Raw genomic sequence first — 22,040 nt, forward strand, 5'->3', positions numbered from 1 at the left:
AATCGACCAGTTATATTACTATTCTGTTGCAATCCTATAATATAATACAAATACTATTATTACACTCTGAAAGGGGCTATTGTGCTTAAAGAGTTGTTTTACTACAGTCCGCTTTTTCTGGGGTAACTTCCTGTCACTTACCATATAATTTCCCGGAATTACGGTGTAACTTCCTCTTAAGAATCCGTACGTATAAAAGACTTACCGGTTCTTACTTGTACTTAAATGTTCTTAAATGTAGGTACAGCGGAGGAAAACAAGACAACGAGTAAAAAGGTAGTGACAACTGGGGGGTTTAAGTGTAACGTGCCGACATTTACTGTGTTTACTACTTAAACATGGCTATATATTTCCATATTTCTAAATATGATTCAAAAATTATCTAACCTACTTAGATTGCACCTGCACTGGACAACATTCTTTATAGTGTAGCTACTTGTGAGCTTAAATACCTTATAAGTTCCCATTACGCAGTACAGTGAATGTATTTCTGTACATCTTTTCTCGTTGACTCTAAAAAAAGAAGAAAGAAAAGAAAACTAACATGTGAAACGGGTGGCCCTGCGTGCCTTGTTATTAGTGATGACTTTTACGATTAGTCTTGGAAACCTTGGTAAGCAGTGCACACCCAGGAGGACCCACATGTCAAGGAGGACAGGCGATGGGAGGCTGAAGAAAAAGTGGTGGCGAAAATAAGCAGCTGTATTTCTGTACAGGCAGCCACACCCAACACAGGAGGATAACATAATTACACCAGTAGCTACAGGACTGTAAAACCACTTGAAAGGCGACAGAGGGGGCCGCTGCTACTAAATTTGACTGGAGTGGAAGTACAGAGTAGAGAGGCAGTAGGGAGGAGTGAGCTGCAGATAAGATCCCTTCCTGAATTTGAAGAGGACATAACAAAGTGTGATTTGCCGGGAAAAGCTCATCATCAATCATGCTGCTATGAAGAAAACAAAACAATACTAAACTTAACACGGAAACTAAACATCTGAATGACTGCTGAAGGATTAATAATAGAGTATGGTTCCTGATGTTTATTGAAAATGTTATTTGCTATATTTTCACAATTAGACCACGGACCGCCATTTGATTTTGTCCCAGGGTCCCACATCTTATTACATTTTTGCTTTGATTTTTATTACATAGTGTATGAAACCATGACCAAGATAGTCATACATTCTGTCATTGTGTTACTTATGGATGGAATTATGGTGAAAATAAATTATTCCCCTTTTTGCTGGGGACCCTCTGGAATCCCCTCGAGGACCCATGGGTGTCCCTGGACCCCACTTTGAGAACCACTGGTCTAAACTGTTAGTGGGCAGATAATAGTGTGAAAAGAGTGTGAAACCTATGAACTGAATAGTCATTCTTATACATTCTCTCATTGAACTAACTTCTAGTCAGTGAAATAATAGTGAGGGGGACCCCCTGGAAGTCCCTCGAGGACCCCTGGGATTCCCTGGACACCACTTTGAGAGCCACTGGCCTAATTGGCCTCAGCCACTGGCCTCACTCCAATCATAATGAGAACTAATTTGTTTTTCTTTAATTTTCTGATCATCCTCTAGGGTGGGAAATTGAAAATATGGAGCTCACAGGCATATACGGTGTGCACATATGCCTGTGATCCATAATCTGAAACAGTTTTGGAAAGGCATGAGTTAATAGGATAATGGTTGGTTGTGAAGGAGTTTTCTGGAAGCTGTCACTCTGGACATTTTGCCAAACAGACTGAATTTATAGGTACCTAAGCAAATTAATGATCTAGGGGAACATATTATGATAGGGGATCACAACCCAAGAAACCCAAATCCTTGTAGCCCTGGTAAACTGCCCAAACTGTTTAATGTGGCCCCCTTTGCATAAAACATTAATTGTAGGTGTTTTACATGGTCTGTAGCCCTATATTTGTTCCTATAGCTCTTTATTTTTGAGTCAGTGTTAGTCCACCGCCCTGGCTTCACAACAAATGTATTAACCATCAACTGACGAAAAAAGTCCTGTAGCCTACTAAACAGTACTATCACATAAAGTAGATAGCCAGATTCTGAATATACTTATTTTAACACTATTATATTTCCCCAAATTAAAGTTTACTAACAGGCTATCATGATACCACGGACAGGAATATGCTCGTTTCTGATTGGCTGACAGCCACCTCTAATGAAAACTGTTTAACTGCTGGTGACCATGGCAACGATAGTACGGTGAAAACAAATTTGTCAGCTAACTTGTACGGAAACGTAATGCTACTTAGAAATAGACTAACGTTACGAGGAAACCTAGCTATGTTTTCTTTCTTTATCTGTATTAAGTAATGCTCACGTGTAAAAAAAAAAAAAAAAAAAAAAAAAAAAAAAGCAAAAAACTCTCCCAGTTGTGTAATTTAGAGTTAATGAAGTCCACTGGGGTAAATTCACCTCATCATGGCAAACGTTATCTAAGTTACGGTAACGTTATTGCCTCGCTAACGTGCTCAACCTATAACGTTACTAGTTAGTTCAATTTTGTCGTTCCTAAAATGTTCATAGCCTCGAGGGTATCTGTCCCCCCCTCAGAGTCAGGCTATTGGATTGTGGTGTGTGGAGCCACACCCCTCATGGACGTCCCTATGTGCCGAAGTGATGCAGCAGTCAGCGGTCAGTGGGCGAAGGAGGGCACCCTGGCAAGTTAGCCTGGTGCGTCACAAAGGAGTCACTGAAGAAGCGGTTCGGAGAATAGGTGCTTGAAGGCGGCACAGAAGTCGCTTGGCTCGGGATATCTCGGTGTACATGAGGACCAGCAGACACGGCTTTGGAAACGCGAGCGACTCAACATGCATCGAATAACGGGGAAAGTTGGAGGGGACAGTTTGATTGAGATGAGCCCGACAGAGTCTTTCAATGGTGAGTAGCTAAGAACGTAGCCCCGTTTTCCCCAGGGCTACTAACCAAAAGCTTGAGTCAGCTGGCCTGTCCTCAGACTGCAGATTCGTCCAGGATAACATTCATCAGTTATCTATGTATAATGTTGAGATACAAGCCTGCTGGGAAATCGGCCAAGACCCACTGTACTACAGCCTTGAGAAGAGCTCTAACAATTGGCTAAACTTCTTAAGGAATAGTACCATATATAATTTAAAACTACAGCCCTTGAAGTAATGTTAATCTACAGGAAAACAATTTACTTACTCAAAAACAGAAACTTTATAACAATCATAAAGCATTTCCTAATGGCACTTTTATTTATGTCACTGCTAGGCCTACACGTTAGTATTCCCCTCTGGAACAACTGTGCCAGTAACAACATATAGCAAACCACCTTCACATATACACAGGACATTTTAAAATACATTTAGGTAATGTTTGCTTGACTGTTTTAAAATGTATCGATGTTCCACTTTTCCCCTTGGGCCAGTTTATAGTCTGGCTTTTTTTCATGGAAACAGCAGTGACTTATTCTCCAGCCAGTGTCTGACAGCTGGCCTGGTTACTGGAAACACCCTGTCACTAACAGGCAGCCACTTTATCCACCAGCACAAACCCCAAATGCAACTCTGACTAAATTTGAACTTTAAACAAATGCTTTGACAGAAGATTGTATTTTTAACCTTTTATTATGTTGTCTGACTGGAGGATGACTCACACTGGAAGCTCTCTAGCAACCTCCATCAGTACAAATCAATGTAAAAGTGTCATGTTTCAGCTGCAGCACAGATAAAATCATATTATCCGAGTATACCAGAGACTGATCTGTGAGTGATCACTGCAGGATTGTGAACTATAGTTACTGTTACCATGGTGTTCTGTGTTTATGGTGCATTGAGATTAAAGTGGAAGCAGTGTTTTCCACACAGTACACTCAGTTTCACAACCATTAATCATCATACTCAAAATCTAGATAATTTTGATGTAGAGGTTCATAGATTCTACCATGGAAAATGCTCTTAACTCCCACCACGCATCATAACATAATATGCTGTAGTCCTACTGTATGAGTAGCTACCAGCAAAAAGCAATTTGTAAGAGTTACACTCTTACTGTTATATATCCCCAGAGCGCCAGTATTTCCAGACAACAAATTAAAGAACATATAATCTGAGTCAAAACGTGTGGGCAGCTGAAGGTCTAAATGATTGCTTACAAACCCCGTACTTTAAATACAGATTCAAACCACAACGATCATATTTTTGGCACAGATTTCCGAAGTATTTCTTGTTGTGGTTTGACGCAGATGTAGACTAACTTGGACTATCTTTAATTTCTTGTCAATACATCCATACTCACCCTCACTGTAAATATGGATTAAATCTCCGTAGTACTGTCTAGTAGGTGTTGTCAGTGTTGTTTCCTCATGTGAGCACCTGAAACTTCTAGACATGGTAGAAGATCAACGGCTTCCTGTCACAGGAAAGCACCAACATGTATGTGTTTACACACAGAATGTCGCAGTTTGAAGTGAAGCTACTGAATTTTTGTTCACAGCCTTACAACATAGGCATGAAATTCCATACAGCCACACTAAAGAGTAGTTTTAGTGGCTCAAATCTCTCTTATTCCATTAAACCAACTGTATTTATATGGGTTATTTTTCCTTTTATTATCAGTACAGCTAAGTTAAAACATAGTTTGTGTAAATAATAGATGTACATGAGGTTTGCTCTGTTGAATCTCTAGGGTGACTGTGATTGAAAAAAAAAGACATAAGCAGGCTTGTGGTATTTCCACTGTGATCAGCTGCTCTCTCTTGAACAAAGCTTTGACTGTGGACGGCTGGAGGCTACTGAGTAAGGTGGGCAAAGCCTCTTGGCATAGCTGAATGGCTAATGCCGAGTGCTCCATTACTGTGTCCAACTGTGCGAAAATATGCTCAGCTGTTTTAGAGGTATTCTCAAATGTTGTGAAAGAAATATGTATTTCGGAACAAATCACAGCTGTCCATCAGTATGTTATCATAAGAGATATTTAAGGAAGATTAAACAAGGAGTTGCCTTTATTGTTAAAACCATATAAAGCTTTATTACGCTGTGTTGTATATCATGCTGACTGACAAGGACTTTTCCAAGGGTCATTGTTGATGTCTCCTCTAAACTTCCACAGCCTGCTATAACTCAAAAGATCCTGCAAGCGATAAGCTCCAACAAAATAAAAAAAGCTTTATCACAGATTGTGTGAACTTTAGTTCAACAAACTTATACTTTGTTGCCGTGGCGTATAATAACGTAGAAGCAGGGAGGGTTCACATATTACAAGGTTCCACTGCTTGTTTCAGATCAATGTAAGCACATTTTTTGTGTTGAGTCCAGACTAAATATAACCTCAGAGAGACCATCAATTAGGACTGTTGCATTTCTATTTAAAAACACAGACACAGGCTGAAACCAGCTTTTGCTTTATTTTCTTAGTAACGGTGATGCCAGCAATACTTGATGTTTGTCTTGCTTTTCCATCTGCCCTGCCATTTATTTATGTAAATTCCTTTCTTAGAATGTAACCTGGAAGGTTGTAATTACATCTGATATGTAGTGAAGGGCAGGTAAAAGTAGAACTTCATCATAGTTAAAGCTGTAGTTTCATCACACAGGCAGCTTTGACTTTCATACTCACTGAGGGGGTTTACCAGACTTATCAGTCTCATTTCCTTCTGGCTCTCCTGTAGTGGTGGAATCGCAGCTCAGCAGCATGGCATCTGTTAACTCATGCTGTCTGGCCTGTTTGAGCACTGCCACAAAATGCTGTACAAATATAGACCACAACATTGGCTGTCTGTCAGTGCTCCTCTCTTAGCCTCGGCAGCTGTTCATATGCCTGAAACTTAACTTCACTGCCACCAACCTGCCTGTTTGAGATTGTCTATGCTGCTTGTTATTCTTGTTTTACTTTGGTTAAAGATGATTGGCATGATTAACACCAGTGATTCTATTTTTAATTTAGTGTTCCTTATGCTTCTGTCTTTCAGACGATATAAATGGCTACCACCACCATGACTCATACAGCGCAGAATCCCTCCAGCAGGAACGATCAGCGGTAAATACTAAACTCAACTCATGCTTACATTCATGCAGCGGCCTCATACAGACACTTCTACAAAGCAGTTTCTTTTCCCACGATTGTGGATAGTTTGGGAGAGTTTCCTTTTATAGAAATTCTGAATAGAAATGTAATAATCCTTTGTCATTATTTATGTTTGTATGCATATTCTTGGATGATTTGAATTGATACCAACTATTCAAGTATGTGGAAATGTGTCCCTCTTATATCTTGTATTAACTTTCCAAGACAGATGCATAAACAATTTGGGTTCAAGTGTTTTATTTTTTCCTCCAGCTAACCTACTGTAAACTTGGCAGCAGGAACTTCAGAGTGTCCAAGCAAAATCTACCTTTCCTTCCTCCCCTTTTTCCAATTAAATAGTCACACTGATTGTCATATTGTAAAGCCACCACATATCAACAGCCAGCATGTAGCAGGAGGGTTTAGCTTGTGGTTCGTAATAGACTGGTCTTGACAGTTGAGATCACATACATTTTTCTTATCTAATTGTAACAGTTTACAAGCTACAGACATCATGAGAAACTCAGAGACAACCCTAATACTTGTGTCTCTTTTCCCCCTTTCATGCTATATTTAAAGTTTCCTTTAACACCTGATGTGTGTATAGACACCTGTGAGTCTCTCAACGCCAGCCTGGCCTCCCTGACTGCCTCTGACCACAGCGACAGTCCACAGTATGAGGCTCAGACCTTAGAGCGAATTAGTACTTTGACTGGGGTAAGACACCAGTCGAGGACACAGATGCATGCTGCTGTGTCTGTGTCTGTGTGTTTGTGCCATCTCATATCTTAATGTTCAAACTTTTGAATGAGCAAGACTGACTGTGACTGTGCCTGACTTATAACATATAGTGCTTTTCAGGGTGTTATGAAGAGTTTTTTTGAAATCCAGTAATCTGTAAGGATGTAAATAATATAATGAAGTAGATACAGATATAGTAAAGTGTGGAGTGTTTGTTTTGATCCATTTTTATCTTGGTTTGTATTGAACTTTGTCTTTTTACAAATCTGTAAGGTTGCTGCCATAGTTTTAGTTACAGTTTTATTAAATTTAACATTTTAGGTTTACCCTGACTGTCCACTTGGTTCACTTTCTCCACAGTTCTGGAGAAAGCGGGCACTATTCCTGAAGTTTCGTTCGAGGGTATGGCATGGTAAAACAGGCTTGTGATCTGATGCAACTTTATGCATATGTCTGCTTGCTGGCCAGCCTTTCTTTCTTTTTTAAGAACTGTCTGTTCAGTGTTGAGTTTCTCTATCAAAATGAAATATTCAGAGAATAAAGCTTGGACATTTGAGTTGAAATCAATACACATTTCTTGGTAGAGGGCTGATTGTTGCTTCTGTACAGCGTGTTTTTTTTGCTGCAGAGAGTAATGGAAACATGCTGGCATGAGCTATGTGTCGATGCATCATCAGAGTTCATTAAAACTGGAAAAGGCCCTTTCACTTGCTTTGTTCTCACCTGTGATAACTGTCTGCTTCGCTGAAGAGAAAACACAAGCCTGGTGTTGGAGCATAATTAGAAAGTGCACACTTGCGCACACAGACACACACACACACGCAAACAGCCAGGCAAATGACAAGTACTGTTTACAGTTTAAGTGTGTGTGTGTGTGTGTGTGTGTATGTGTGGTTTGTCATAGGCTACTGTTGGGGACAGATTTAAGACTTAGGACCAGTTGTGTGTGTGTGTTTGTATCACCATGTGTGCGTTTATGTGTGTGAGTGTACTTTTAGTGTATACAGTCTGTACTTAATCACAACCCTGCCCTGTGCTCATGACAGGACTGAACTGCTGTGGCTAACCAAACACTGTACTGTATACTTCTTCTTTTGAATCCTTTAAAATCTGGTCTTGCTTAAGCAGCCTGTAACCAATTTTAATGAAAAGTTGAATATTTCCCCCTTTTTAACAACAGCTTATGCAATAAGCTTCCCTAGTAATCTGGTTCCCTCCAGCTAAAGGCTATGATTTAGCCGAGATGACATCAAGAAGTTTCAGAGAGGAGGCAGGGCCGCAACTTTGGTTTGAGAAGTTACATCAAGTTACATAGGTTAATAGAAAAACCATGCTGTTTTACAACCACCTTAAATATTTAGTTTGTCAAATCACTTTTTTTCCCCCTTAGAAAGTATGTGACGCTCTGGTGACTATTAGAGCGTATCGATGTTTACTCAGTCAATGTTAGCCTAACATCAACAGGTCTAGACAGAAAACATGATTATCCAGGGCTAGATTGCTTAATAGCCTTCTAATCAACCAACTCACATTTCCTTTCTTTCTTTTCATCCCCCCTTAAAAGACATTAAATCAAACTGCTGCTGTTGGTGTTTCATTGTTATGAACTGCTGCTTGCTCATTCAGTGAGCAATTTCTCAAGTGAGCATGTGTGGAACACGTCCACATCCACAGACCAGACACCAAAATGTAGGCTGTCCCTGTCTGCTGCTTTCTGTGGTAATTTTTTGGAATATATCAATCAGGGCCTAACAGTCAGTAGCTCAATTCACATTCTCTGCCAGAATCTGATGGCTATTCCTAATATTTAGCTTCCCTCATGTATGTTAATGGGGTGGACAAAAAATTAGGAACATCATTCAATATAATGCGCTCCAGTACACCTCCACCACCCACAATATCACCTCACAATTTCAACAAAAACTGAAAATGTATAAGCTTCGTAAATGTAGAATTTATGTGTGTGTGTGTGTGTGTGTGTGTGTGTATTTGTTGTATGTATATATGTTTGATATAGGCTTTTCCGAACTCTTCTTCCAAAAAAAGAAATGCTTTGAACATAATATTTTCAAAAGCCCCTCCCTGAAACTAGTAGCCACCTTGTTCTACATTTACCCCCCTTTATTAAGATAAAAGACATCTAAAACACCCGGTAGTTAGGGTTAGTGGTAAATGTATAGAACGCTGCCAGCTTCACTCAGCAGAGGCAGGTCCCAGCAGATGCACTGATTCCATACGGCTGATCTGTAATTACGGCAAATTAGAGAGTTTTGCAGCGACATCCCAGTTAAAGAAAGCACCCACCCTGCTTGGTCAACATGGTCTAATCTAGTCTGGGAGATAATGCACACCCATGGTTAGAATGTATGAATGATTTGGGATAAGAAAACCATGAAAAGGTTGAATATGTTGACACAAATGCCTTTATGGTAGATCAGCAGTAGGAAGTTAGTACAGTAGGAACCAGTGTGATAAATCCAGCTGTAGCGCTTTGAAACAGTTGTCTTACTTTCATCACCGCCTGATTTGTGAAACATGTCTGAGACCAGTTGGTTTTCATTAAGAGTATTCCAATTGCACTTTGTACACGGTCTACAGCTTTAATTGATTGGTTTCAAACAGTGAGTAGTCAGACTGGGGAGTTTATGTTATCAGTTTTGGTTTTCTGATGTTCTCCCTTATCAGTCTTGTAGAGACCAGATAACTTCATGTGACCAGTTGGCTTTTCAGCTGAGTTTTTACTGAAATATTAGACAACATGTTTTAGAGCAGTGATCCTCAAACTTTTTCACATCAAGGGCCCCTAAACTGACACAAATTAGACCACAGACCCCCATTTGATAAGATTTTGTCCCAGTGTCCCCCATCTGATAAGATTTTTGCTTTTGGATGTTTTATTACAGAAAGTGTATGAAACCCATGACCAAAATAGTTACACATTCTGTCATTGTGTTACTTATGGGTGGAGTTATAGTGAAAATAAATTATTCCCTTTTTTGCTAGGGACCCCCTGGAACCCCTTCAAGGACCCCTGGGGGTGCCTGGACCCTACTTTGAGAACCACTGTTTTAGAGACTGCTGCAGGCCTTTACTCTCCTGGTGGTCAGTGCTGTACACTATAGTGATGTCACCCCCCTTTTCTGATGTTGTGCTCCTATTGCATTAGCTAGTCAGCTGGCAGCAGCTATGCTTCCGGTGAGCTGATGTCATCACTAGGAGTCTCCTGTTCTACTCTCCTTCTACCTCTCTCCCTCTCTCTCTTCTGAATGTCTGAGCGAGTGAGGGTTTGTCCTGGGAAGCGAGTGAACTGGATGGAGCTCCTCTGTCCGGGAGGTCGGTGGAGAGAGAGGGAGGGAGGCAGTGATTTTAGGGCTGGACAGTGCTCCCTAGAGAAAGGCAATTTTGCTCTGTGAGGCAGCTGGCCTTTCTGCTGATGCATCATAACCATAAAGGGAGTGGAGCCATGGAGGTAAAGTGCTCTTCCTTTCCTCCCTACCCACACAGGACAGGGCAAACTCTGTCAGAACTAGAGCACATTAGCCATTGATGTGGCAGAGTTGGATGTCTTGTCATCGTTGTACTAAATGTCTGCATTCTCTCAGTTGTCTGCAGTCCTGTGTAGGTAGCCACTGTAGTGATGTGTAGTGATGACAGTAAGACATGGTATGTGGTTATTTTTAGCTTTCTGAACAGCTGAAGCAGCACTGACTTGCAAGCACTCATGCCTTCCTTTTCTCCCTTGAAGCATTTCTGTGCAGTTAATTTCCCTTCAGCCCCAAGGCTGCTGTGGACACAGCCACTGCAGGACTAGCATTAGCTGCTACACATGCCAGAAATTTCTTTAGTTGCCGATATAGGTGGTTTCGGCCACAATGGGTTCCAGGATTAAATAAAAGCATAGGCAAAGAAAGCACGAGTTAACCTTAATATGGCTGCTGGAGCTCCCTGTTCTGTAGAGACTGGAGTTTATTCATTTGTAATCCTCCCCTCATACTCTTGGCCTTGCTATGATATTAAATCTGAGGTTGTTTAATTGGTTGAGATGCCATGAAGTATTTACAGGATTCTGGTTATCTCTCTGGATTTCAGTCTGTCACACAACACAGATTTCTTTAACCTATTCTCATCCTGGTCAATGAAAGGGTACATGAGCAACATGAAACCTCTTAGTCATAACAGGTATCCTGCATTTAGCATGCTATTCATGTGAGTGAAAACATAATAATCAGTATTGTTTGTTGTAGACAAACAGTCGCGTGTGGTGTGTTGTGAAGGCCTTGTTCTTTGGGTTTTGCTGTTAGCCACTGACACATGAGTTTGATTGTCTTGTCTGCTGTGGTGAATGCATCCAAAGGCTTGTAGAGCTGATACTATACTTATGTATGTTTTAAATGTTGTGACTTGTGTTCTATCTTGTTATAGATTGACAAACAACAACAAAGTAAAGACTCTGTGTTCTTCCGTGACGGACTGCGCAGGGTTGATTTTGTCCTGTCCTATGTTGACGATAAAGATGGCGATAAGAAACAGGTAAGAAGCGACTTCTAGGTACTGTACATATAAGTTATGTTTTCTGAATTCACTGACTGCAAGCAGATGGTTGTAATAACTGCTTTTGTTTCACTGTTTTTATAGCTGTATTTCCAACTCAGTGGAGTAATTTTGAATATTATTAATTATGGCCTGAACTAAATATCCTGAAATCATCACAAATCACACAAAAGAACAGATTATGTTATTTCCACTTTCTGGGTCCTCCTTGCTTTACATAGTAAGAACTGGTTCTCACAGGATATCCTCAGAGCTCACAGTGTGAGTCAGTGGCATACCACAATACTGATAAAGTTAGATAAACTGTTGTTCTCAGCTTATATCAGTAATCCTCTCAAGGAATTTTCTGAGAAGGTCACTTCTTCACTGAGATCCACTCACAGCCCTATTTTCTTAGTTAAATCAACTCTGAGGCATGTCCATACCGTCGTTGGGTAGATGTCTTTTTGTGGCAAGTCTCTATCAGCTGTTGAGTGTTGAAAGACTTCTAGTGTTTGATACTAGGTTGTTAGCCCTCACATCTGGGTGTTACCACACAACGGATATGAGGCCAGTGAATCAGTGAATCAACAGATCTCTGACCGTCAAGAACTTGCTCATTGTTTCCACTTCGTGAGGAAGGGCAAACGGGAGGCTATTTCCTGAGTATTATTCACATGGGCTCTAAAATGTGGCTCTAAATTTCAGCTCTAATGAGGGATAAAATTTCTGTTTGCTTGTCAATTTCCATTGCTGTGACATGGACAATTCCTTTCTATGTGCTTATTTCTGAAAACATTAAACTTTATCCTGAGTCTAATATGGTAACTTACTGTATGTCATATCACTGCACTACCACAGTAACTTTCACTACTAGTTTGCACTGTTACAACTGCTACGATAAATCCACTGAGCTAACTGACACCGCCTTGTCCACACTGGTTTATAGTTGTTGTTTAGTTGTTTCATATCACTTCTATCACGACTGCACTGGCTGTGATTGCATGTTCACTTTGATTTTACACATTTATTTGTGTTTTGCTAGATGTGTCATCTTGACATTTCACATTTCACCTCACGTTGACTTGACAACATTTTGTTTGTTATTATTAGTTGTTTTGAATGATTTACTTGCATTTGCAGGTTTCAATCTAATTTTAATTAGATAAGCACATTTTATTTCACATTGCTACGCATTATGCCAGTACAGTTAGTGTGTACTAATTAGTGTCATACAATAAATATTGCTGTCATTGTTGTACGTTGTTGTGGCAGTAAAGGCTTTAAACTGAAATCACATTGATAAATACATGGATTTTTTTTCCTCTAAAGGACAGGAGGAAGGTTTATGAAGCTAATCTAGTGAATGTCGGCCTGGAGCTGGAGACGGAAGATAAATTGGTGAGAGCCCCTGGTTACTGATTTAATTATGTCTAATCATGTAAAAGGGAATGTAGTCGCCTGCAAATCCATGCATGTATATGTTTCTGTGCTTAAACAGTGAACCAGCACAAAAATGTATTTGTAATACAGCAAAAGCAAACACTTAATGTCTTTTAGTGAACAAACTGTACATAAAACCTATGAAATGCACTTTTTTCAAGGATATACTGTTTTTTACTGAATTAGTTTATTCATCAGTAGCGCTGTGCTCATTATGCTGTGACACTTTGTTCACTGTATTAATCAACAGGAGTCAGAAGATGGAAAAACTTTTTTTGTGAAGATCCACGCTCCGTGGGAAGTGTTGGCCACCTATGCAGAAGTACTGAAGATCAAGGTCCCATTCAAGGCCAACGACATCCCGAACCACAGCGAGATGCCCTTGAACTGGCTGTCCACTCCCTTTCGTCTGCCGGACCACATCATGCACCCTGAGCCAGACTACTTCACGGCTCCGTTCAACAAGAGCAAGTCTGACTTCTTCCTCATCGATGACAAAAACACATTCTTCCCCCCTTCTGTTCGCAACAGGATAGTAAGGATGCTTTTACCATGACTCTCTTCTCTCTTTTTTTTGAGAATATTTTTAAATTATTATTTTTTTAATGTAAATATACAGGGACAAGAAAGGAGTCATAAAAACAAGTACAGTACAGCCCAGTATATATAATTTTATTTACTTAACCATTTTTTGAAAATACTTTTTAATTATCTCTTAAATATCAACCATGACTTTCTTATCTTGTTTGTGATCCTCAAATTATAAAAACAGAATTTGCTATAAGTACAGTATGCTTTAGTAATATTTTCTTTACTGTACATTTTTGAATGTTGTTGAGTGAAATTCAGCAGGTTATGTGTATTGTGAAAAAATGAATGTCCATTATCTTTAAACTGCCGTGAATACAGAGGAAACTTTATTATTCTGTTTTTCATCCAAACAATTTTCAAGCCTCTGAACAACAAAACACTAAATTCTTCTGTTTCTCTCTGTGCCAAGGTCTACTATATCCTGTCCCGATGTTCATACATAAGGGACGAATGTGGGGATAAAGACAAGAAGGGAATCAAGAGGTTACTCAACAATGGCACCTACACGGCTGCCTTCCCTTTGCATGATGTGAGCCTCTTTTGCTGAACTTTTGGCTTTTTTTTTATCATAGGATAACGGAAAGGAATGTGACCTAATTGCTTTTCAACAGTAACATCCTGTTTGAGGCAGTGTTTGCACACCAAGGATGAATAACAGTGCACCTAATGCAGTGAATGTGGTATTGAACTGTGTCTTCCGCGTGTGTGCAGTCTAGATATTGGAAAAGATCGAAGGATCCTAACTGCGAAAGTGAGAGGTATAGTCTCTACAATCACTGGGCCAGATTCTTGTGTTGCTACAAAGAGCAGCCCCTCAACCTTATAAGGTAATACTGTAGAACAAAATCCTCACATCTGTGGTGTATTTACATGAGTCTGGTGAAAGAATTTACAACATGAATTTTATTTTTCCCTTCAACAGGAAGTATTATGGGGAGAAGATTGGTATTTATTTTGCGTGGCTGGGGTTCTACACTGAGATGCTGTTCCTTGCTGCAGTCGTAGGAACAATTTGTTTTGCCTACGGATACCTCACCTACAATGAGAACCAGTGGAGGTGAGTTTTACAAAGAATACTGAGATAGTTATTTTTGCTGGTCTTTCAGATGTCATTGTATCATTGGTTGTTTATTTATATTATTAATGTTATTGTTATGTCTATTAAAAAAAAAAATTCCTCTTTTCCCTCCAGTAAAGAAATATGTAGTGAGGAAATCGGAGGCAATATTGTCATGTGTCCGCTGTGTGACAAGAAATGTAGCTACTGGAAACTCAACTCAACATGCAACTCATCATGGGTGAGACATCCTCGCTTTGTGACTGAGTTGTTTTTGTTCATGATTCATATTCTTCCAATAATATGTGACATTCAAAAGGTGGTTACAACTCATTGTCAACAAATCAGTTTTTCATTACCTCACTAATTCTCAAACATGTTCTTCTTTCAGCAATCGCACCTATTCGACAATGTGGCAACAGTGTTTTTTGCCATATTCATGGGGATTTGGGGTGAGTAAATATGTCTTCTTTCTGCATTTTTTATTTTCTGACCCAGTGCACCATCTAGTGGCAGCTGTTAAATTTCTATTAGTCATTCATAATCACTGTTTCTCACTTTGAACTTATAGGGTAATTTCACCCAAATTACAAAAAAATGTCCTCAGTAACCTGTAGTTATAGTTGTACATAGTTTTGGTTTTATTTGTTGAGACTTTGAGATCCAACACTTGGCATGCCAAGCTTTTTCCAAAAGCTATAAATACAGATTCAATAAAACTGAACAAGGTTACTATTTAACCTTGATACCTCTGGTGTCACGGGTCATATGCTCTGCAGTGACGCTGTTCCTGGAGTTCTGGAAGAGGCGGCAGGCCCGTCTCGAGTACGAGTGGGATCTGTTTGACTTTGAGGAGGAGCAGCAACAACTGCAGCTTCGGCCAGAGTATGAGACCAAGTGCACCAACCGCAAGCTGAACCGCATCACTCAGGTGCTTTTGTTCTCATGAAATATTAACTTACTTCTAATTTACAGCTTTAAGTTTGTGTAGCTTCTATAAGGCTTTAACCAGCAGATATGATGTATGGTAGGACTTTGAATGATCACAGATTATAGTATCATTTGTATTTATTGGATACAGGTTCTACACACTGAGCTGCTTGCAGTCATTCATTAGGCCAATTGCTGGACTAAAAAGCTGGTTTGACTCTGAACTTACTCAGTTTAATAGACCTACTGTGGTTTCAGGAAACGAGGAATAGAAAGGATAGTGATAGACACAGACTTGTAAAATGAACAGAAACCGGGTGCTATAATTTACCTTGACCACATCCCACCCATCTGTAGGAACTGGAGTATGTTCTTGACAGGACTCCTACAAATCTAATGGGGAAATGTTTTCTGTGCTGGGCCACCGTAACACTCTGGGTAAGGGTGGCACTCAACATAGAATGCCAGTTTGGTGTGGAAGAGCTTTTGGCGTCATGTAGTCTGTGTGGATAACAGACATTTCTGGAAAGACTCAGAGGCACGAGTTTCCTTCTCTACCGCATTACTGTATGTCTGATTGATCAGTATCTTGAAAGAAGTTTTTGCAAAAGCATGGCTTCACCAGGAGACTGTCAGATGAAAGAACTGGACCCAGACTGAAACAACTAGAACTCTGATTGGGTGACTTAGCTCTGCTTCACATCTTAGGGCGAGTGGTAATTAAAGGAACCCGGCCTTTTAGAGCTTTCTTTTCAGGATATAACAATGGGTGACTGACTCCTGTGCTTATGCTTTGCTCACTTATGATGTAGGAAATGGAGCCTTACTTACCCATAACAAGCAAGTGTGCACGCACATGTCTGTCTGGAGCCACCGTCCTGTTCTGGGTGAGCATAGTATCTTTGATCTTGATCTTGCTAAATTGCCTTCATCTTCTGTCTGTCCTTCCACCATCTGTCTTTTGTCTTCTGCATCATACTGTTCATCATAATCACTAATATCATCTGACAAGAATCGATTTATTGTTGTGTCCCATCGTTTGGAAAAACCCTGTCGCATGTTACTGAGCTTAATGGGACGATCATGCTAGATGTGTTTTCATGGGGCATGTGTGTGTCCTTCAAGCTTGTCAGTTACTTCTACCATCTATGTTGGCTATGATTCACTTTGCTTTGTCCAAATGTCTAACTGTGTTCTGGTGTTTGCACTTGCAACATAATTAGTGTGATGTTTGTACTGAATTTTTGTCTTGTGATATGCTGTGTGCCATGTAGCTGTCTTTCATTTTGTCACTGTTGTCTCTGTCCCGAAGATCTCATTGATCATTGCTTGCATCATTGGAGTGATAGCGTACCGCCTGGCAGTATATGCAGCCTTCGCCAGCATCATGAAGGACAGTCCCACCTCCCACCTGCAAGTGGTTGGTCCCTACATCACTCCACAGCTGGCCACCTCTGTCACCGCGTCCTGCATCAACTTTGTCATCATCATGATCCTCAACCTTATGTATGAAAGAGTGGCTATTTGGATCACTGACATGGGTAAGGGCCAGAGCCAGAGAGAGCGTATCCCAGATTATTATATATCTGTGTCTTTATTTATCCACACATCAGTGCATGTTATAATAGTCCTTGACATTGTTAAAGTGTAAAATTTTATTCACCTTTTGGTTTATGTGTTTAAAATATGTTTCTCACCTTTCACTATGTGACAGAAATTCCAAAGACCCACCTGGAGTATGAGAACAAACTGACAGTGAAGATGTTCCTCTTCCAGTTTGTCAACTACTACTCCTCCTGCTTCTATGTGGCTTTTTTTAAGGGCAAGTTTGTCGGCTATCCTGGAAAGTATGCTTACATGTTTGGCGAGTGGAGCCAACTGAGGAATGAAGAGGTACCAGATATGTCAACCTTACACTGTATAAGATCAGTACTAGTAATTCGACTTGAGCTTAAATTTGAGTTGATGTTTGTTTTTTCCCCACCCTCCCTCTACCTCAACCTGTCTGCATTCAGTGTGATCCTGGCGGCTGTTTGATTGAGCTGACCACCCAGCTGGTGATTGTGATGACTGGTAAACAGGTGTGGGGAAACATCCAGGAGGCTCTGGTCCCGTGAGTACTCCAACTGAACCAGTCATCCAAAACACATTTCATCTGCATACAGAATACTGTAGATACAGAAATTCATTACACTCCAGAGTATAGCTGAATCGCATAACTCATGACTATATCAACAGTGGCTGGCGCCTTGTTTATTACTTTTTTGATTTTTTTTGTGGATCAGATGTGTTTTGTAGATAAAACAGTTAACCAGCAGGTATAATCTTAACACAAAATCTAAAAGATTATGATATCAAGTCATCGGTGGGTGAATAATCAGTTTCCAGTCAAAACCAAAACCGAAATTAACCTTGACTGTTCAGTTCAGATGGACAGGTTCTATGTTTAGAAATGCAGTCATTCCTTGACTGCCATTGTTCACAGGACGATGTAGCCTTCAGTATAGCTGTCAGAGGGTGTGTCATGTTACCACAAAGCTCTCTATTGCCCCTCTGTGTCCTTCAGGTGGTTGATGAACTGGTGGGGCAGCAGGAGGGCACGAAGCCACCCAGACAGTCTGTACAGCCGCTGGGAGCAAGACCATGACCTACAGTGCTTTGGACATCTGGGCCTCTTCTACGAGTACTTGGAGATGGGTAAACATCCAGTACAAACCATGACATAGAGGTGCAGAGATTCAGAGAGATATGTTTAGAGACAGACTAGGCTGCAGTCAAGACCATCTTAGTCTGATTTCAGTCCAGTCCAGGTCTAGAACAAAACTGAGACAAACATTAGTAATTACTGTGACAAACAGACACAATAATTATCTGTTTAAATACTGCAGCAATGTTGAGGAATATGCACAAACACAGATTTCTGTAAGTGAAAGCCTGTAAACTGTGTGTGATGCTGGGAAGAAATGAATTAAACTTTAGTAAAATAACGTAAAATAAGTATTGATTTCACAACAGAGGATAGATAGATAGATAGATAGATAGATAGTGTCCTCTGAGAACCTGCAGATGGTGCTGTTTCCAACTTACTGTCCCTCTCTAACCTCCCTCCTTTCATTGTCCCAGTGATCCAGTTTGGTTTCATCACACTGTTTGTCGCCTCCTTTCCCCTGGCACCCTTGCTGGCCCTTTTCAACAACATCATCGAGGTTAGAGTGGACGCCTGGAAGCTCACCACTCAGTTCAGACGTCCTGTGGCAGCAAAGGCCCATAGCATTGGAGCCTGGCAGGAAATCCTCAATGGGATGGCCGTCCTCTCTGTTGTAACAAATGTGAGCACTGGACTAGATGACTCTGCTGTGCCTGTCTCTCCATTGATGACATAAGACTGATGTGCCTTTGCAGCACTGAATTGGTTTTAACTGTTTTTTGTCATCCCAGTTGTACCATAACACACTTTGTAGCTTCCCCAGATGTGCGTCTTCTTTCTCTAACATGTTATTTTCCTGCTTTCCAGGCATTCATTGTGGCCTTCACCTCTGATATGATCCCTCGACTCGTGTACATGTATGCCTACCAGCCAGAGGGTGAGATGAATATGAAAGGCTACATAAACAACAGCTTGTCTGTTTTCAATATCTCAGAGTTCCGAGAAGCCAACAAACCTGAGGACGGGGAGAACCCCTCCTGGTTCAACAGCTCCATCACTAATTGCAGGTGTGTGTGCTTGAAAGGCTCTGTGTGTGTGTGTGTGTGTGTGTGTGTGTGTGTGTGTGTGTGTGTGTGTGTGTGTGTGTGTGTGTGTGTGTGTGTGTGTGAGTGTGAGACAGAGAGAGCGAGAACGAGAGACTGTGGTGTGGATATAAGGCATGTTTTCACTTTCACTCCTTCTTTGGATCCCTGACATTGGTGCAAGCTTTAGTATTTTCAATGAAATTTAAAAAAAAAAATGAATCTTTTATGTTTTTCTAACCTTCAATAAATCCCCCAAAAAGTGCAAAACCAACAGTAAATTGATCCTATTAAGTATTACCTTTGTAGCTGAAGCTTATTCCTTTGTGCTTTAGACGTCCATTGTTGTCCAAAAACTATTAAAAACACATCAGTGAGCCACACAGTTGCAGTGGGTGACATGTTCCTTCACTAAAGTGAACATTTGCACTGTCAATATTTGAGGTCAATCCCACACACACCGTCCCGCTACAATAAATACTCTTTACCGCACCAAATCCACAGCTAATAATGTCCAACAAATGCACTATCAACACCTAAAAACTACAGCTGATTTAAAAAATGACTGAACCTTATTTTTAAAAATGAGACTCAATGTTTCTGATCAATTCTCAAAGATTTTTGAGTGTCACAGGCAAGCTGTGGAAGTCAGAAAGTTTTGAGAGATGGACTAAAGCATTGCTGATTTTATGGGATTTCTCTGAGAATTTGAAAGAAGTAAAGCTTTATAAATACAGCTCTGCTGAATATTTGGTGCAGCCGCTTTACTTACATCACCATTCAAATTTATATTTAAATGATGCATGGTTAAGACTGTATGTGTATTGTTTTCATTTCACTTATATAGATATTATGTTGTCTGCGCCATGATATCAGAGTAAATACTATTTCTTTCATCTTTGCACAATTGACTGAAGAATGCTAATTAACCGTCTTGAATCTTGAATCAAAGCTTTGATAAAAATCTGCAATAAATTTAAATCTCTGATTTCTTCTTTCTTTGTAGGTATCGTGATTACCGCTACCCTCCCGGCCATGAGAAGCAGTACTCCCACACTATGCAGTTCTGGCATATTTTGGCTGCCAAGATGGCTTTCATCATTATCATGGAGGTAACAGGCCCCAGTGCTTCCACCAGCACCACCAACACTTACTGACCTCTTGAACTGAGCCTTTTATTTCTTACCTTGGGCTGTAGTCATGAATAGTAACTCCTCTCTCCCACACACAATTTCCATATTGTGGATTACAAATCCTGAGTCTATGTGTTACTTGTGCAGCTCTTAGTTCTGATGACTCTAGCAAGCAAAACTAATCTGTTGTCTTTTCTTCCCTCACAGCACGTTGTGTTCGTGGTCAAGTTCTTTGTGGCCTGGATGATTCCCGATGTTCCCTCTGAAGTGAGTGCTCGAATCAAGAGAGAGCGTTACCTGGTCCAGGAGTATCTCCACGACTACGAAGTGGAGAAGCTGAAGATTCAACTCAGCCAAATCAACAACGACGAGTGTACTTGCACGCCCATGATCTATCCGTCTGTACCCAAACATGAGGTGCTGTCAGAGTGTCTCTAGCCCAGCAAGCTGCTGGTCAATCAGCTGGACGTAATGGGAGGACATGGTGATGTAGATTGCCCTGCTTGTGTATTAAGATAGTGACCATCACTTCGCTGTAGTTCCTGTGTCGTTTATGCAATACACTCACACGCAGACAACTTTTATTAAGGAGCTAAAGGTTTCCTCAATTCTCAGCTATCCCTCGTCTACTAATCTGCTGATAGTGGAAGTGCACACAGGTGAAAGACCAAGTCTCCATGCATGCTGAAACACTTGAATTTAAACCTCTGTTTCATACTTATGGCTTTTCACTCTTTATTGTAATTGTAGTGCTGAGGATAATCTAAATTTGCTATAAGGAAGAAAAGAGGAAATTTTCTAAACACTGTGTCTAAGCCAGGCAACTCATCTTGTTTTAATACAAGACTATTTATTTTAAGTGCCACTATAAGTAACCAAAGACTGGGTGCCTTAATATATCACACACTTGTCATTGGTTCTATATGTCAGTCAAATGACAATTAATATAATTTAGAAACTGAGAGCTTGTTCATTCTGAAGTTTTTCCTTTGTGTATGTGAAGCTGTATGAAGGGTTCTAGTGTCATTTCGTTGTTTGTTTGTTTTTTACAGTTACTGCAATCAATGTGAGCATTGTTTATTTCCAGCATTAAGGGCTCAGCACACATGTAACACACATTTACAAGACTGTTATCTTCACTTCACTGGCCTGTTCTCATAACAGCCCAACAGTCTCTCCAGGCCAAAACCTGACATGTGAAGTTAAGTAGCTTTTTATGAAGAGAAACGTGTGCTGCTGCGAGTAAAGGGAGGTTTTCTCCTGCATTGGCCAGTTGTTCAGCTGCAGCAGCTGGTGCGTGTTGACTGTTGACAGTGAGTCCTGTTCCTGGAGATGAGAAGTGAAAGCCCCGAGAGAGAGAGTGAAGAGATCCCTTTTTAATGTGTTTCTGTTTACCAACACGTCGGAGCTAATGAAAGCTTGCCCCCACCTACTGAACTATGTTTGTTCCATTACACAAAGCACATCAGCCATCGCCCAGTTCTTATGCTTCTGGTTTCCTCAGCTGTGTCCATGCAGAGAAGGAAAGATACACATTCTTTTTTTTTTTTTTTTTTTTCGAAATTTTGCACAAAGCACTTAATGAAACATGACTACCAAGACATAAACACGTCAGTCTAATTGTTATGTCATGATGCTACACATTCATAATCAGTGTTTTGAAGCAGAAATGTGTGCTTTTGTTTATAGAAATGGAACAAGAGTTGTACTGTAGCTAAGAAGGAATTCTCTGTTTTGATTTTAATGTTAATATTGAGTTTAAATGCTATTTCAAAAACAAGGAGTAAAGATGGGACTTTTGTTTCCAAATGATATGAAGGACATTTTAATGTTTAATCAGCTGCC

At 40.3% G+C, this 22,040-nt stretch overlaps 1 protein-coding gene across 4 annotated transcripts; it reads left to right on the forward strand.

The window, feature by feature from the left end:
• The first annotated feature begins 2,203 nt into the window (after positions 1-2,203).
• ano5a (anoctamin 5a) lies at positions 2,204-21,794 on the forward strand. Of its 4 annotated transcripts, none has more exons than XM_044356891.1 (22): positions 2,204-2,894; positions 5,947-6,014; positions 6,621-6,758; positions 7,143-7,184; positions 11,205-11,312; positions 12,645-12,713; positions 13,006-13,290; positions 13,756-13,875; positions 14,058-14,173; positions 14,269-14,403; positions 14,539-14,644; positions 14,795-14,855; positions 15,183-15,334; positions 15,691-15,771; positions 16,646-16,874; positions 17,048-17,226; positions 17,349-17,446; positions 17,900-18,030; positions 18,457-18,662; positions 18,848-19,047; positions 20,069-20,174; positions 20,403-21,794. In XM_044356891.1, the coding sequence occupies exons 1-22, from the start codon at positions 2,825-2,827 to the stop codon at positions 20,631-20,633; spliced, it is 2,931 nt and encodes a 976-aa protein (XP_044212826.1). In that variant the 5' UTR covers positions 2,204-2,824; the 3' UTR covers positions 20,634-21,794. The 4 variants fall into 4 exon arrangements, with proteins under 4 accessions (XP_044212826.1, XP_044212827.1, XP_044212828.1 ...); XM_044356892.1 differs by lacking the exon at positions 15,691-15,771 and adding an exon at positions 16,146-16,220 and having other exon boundaries at positions 2,207-2,894; XM_044356893.1 differs by lacking the exons at positions 6,621-6,758; positions 7,143-7,184 and having other exon boundaries at positions 2,210-2,894.
• Positions 21,795-22,040: the final 246 nt, after the last annotated feature.

The sequence above is a fragment of the Thunnus albacares genome, chromosome 7 (assembly GCF_914725855.1).
Source record: "Thunnus albacares chromosome 7, fThuAlb1.1, whole genome shotgun sequence".
In the NCBI taxonomy this organism is placed as follows: domain Eukaryota; kingdom Metazoa; phylum Chordata; class Actinopteri; order Scombriformes; family Scombridae; genus Thunnus; species Thunnus albacares.

Excerpts from the sequence above, each read along its gene's own strand:
- ano5a (XM_044356891.1), top strand. The coding sequence starts at position 2,825 with ATGCATCGAATAACGGGGAAAGTTGGAGGGGACAGTTTGATTGAGATG. Across the intron at positions 12,714-13,005 it reads TGGAGACGGAAGATAAATTG|GAGTCAGAAGATGGAAAAAC; the intron begins GTGAGAGCCCCT and ends ATTAATCAACAG. Across the intron at positions 17,227-17,348 it reads GCCAACTGAGGAATGAAGAG|TGTGATCCTGGCGGCTGTTT; the intron begins GTACCAGATATG and ends GTCTGCATTCAG.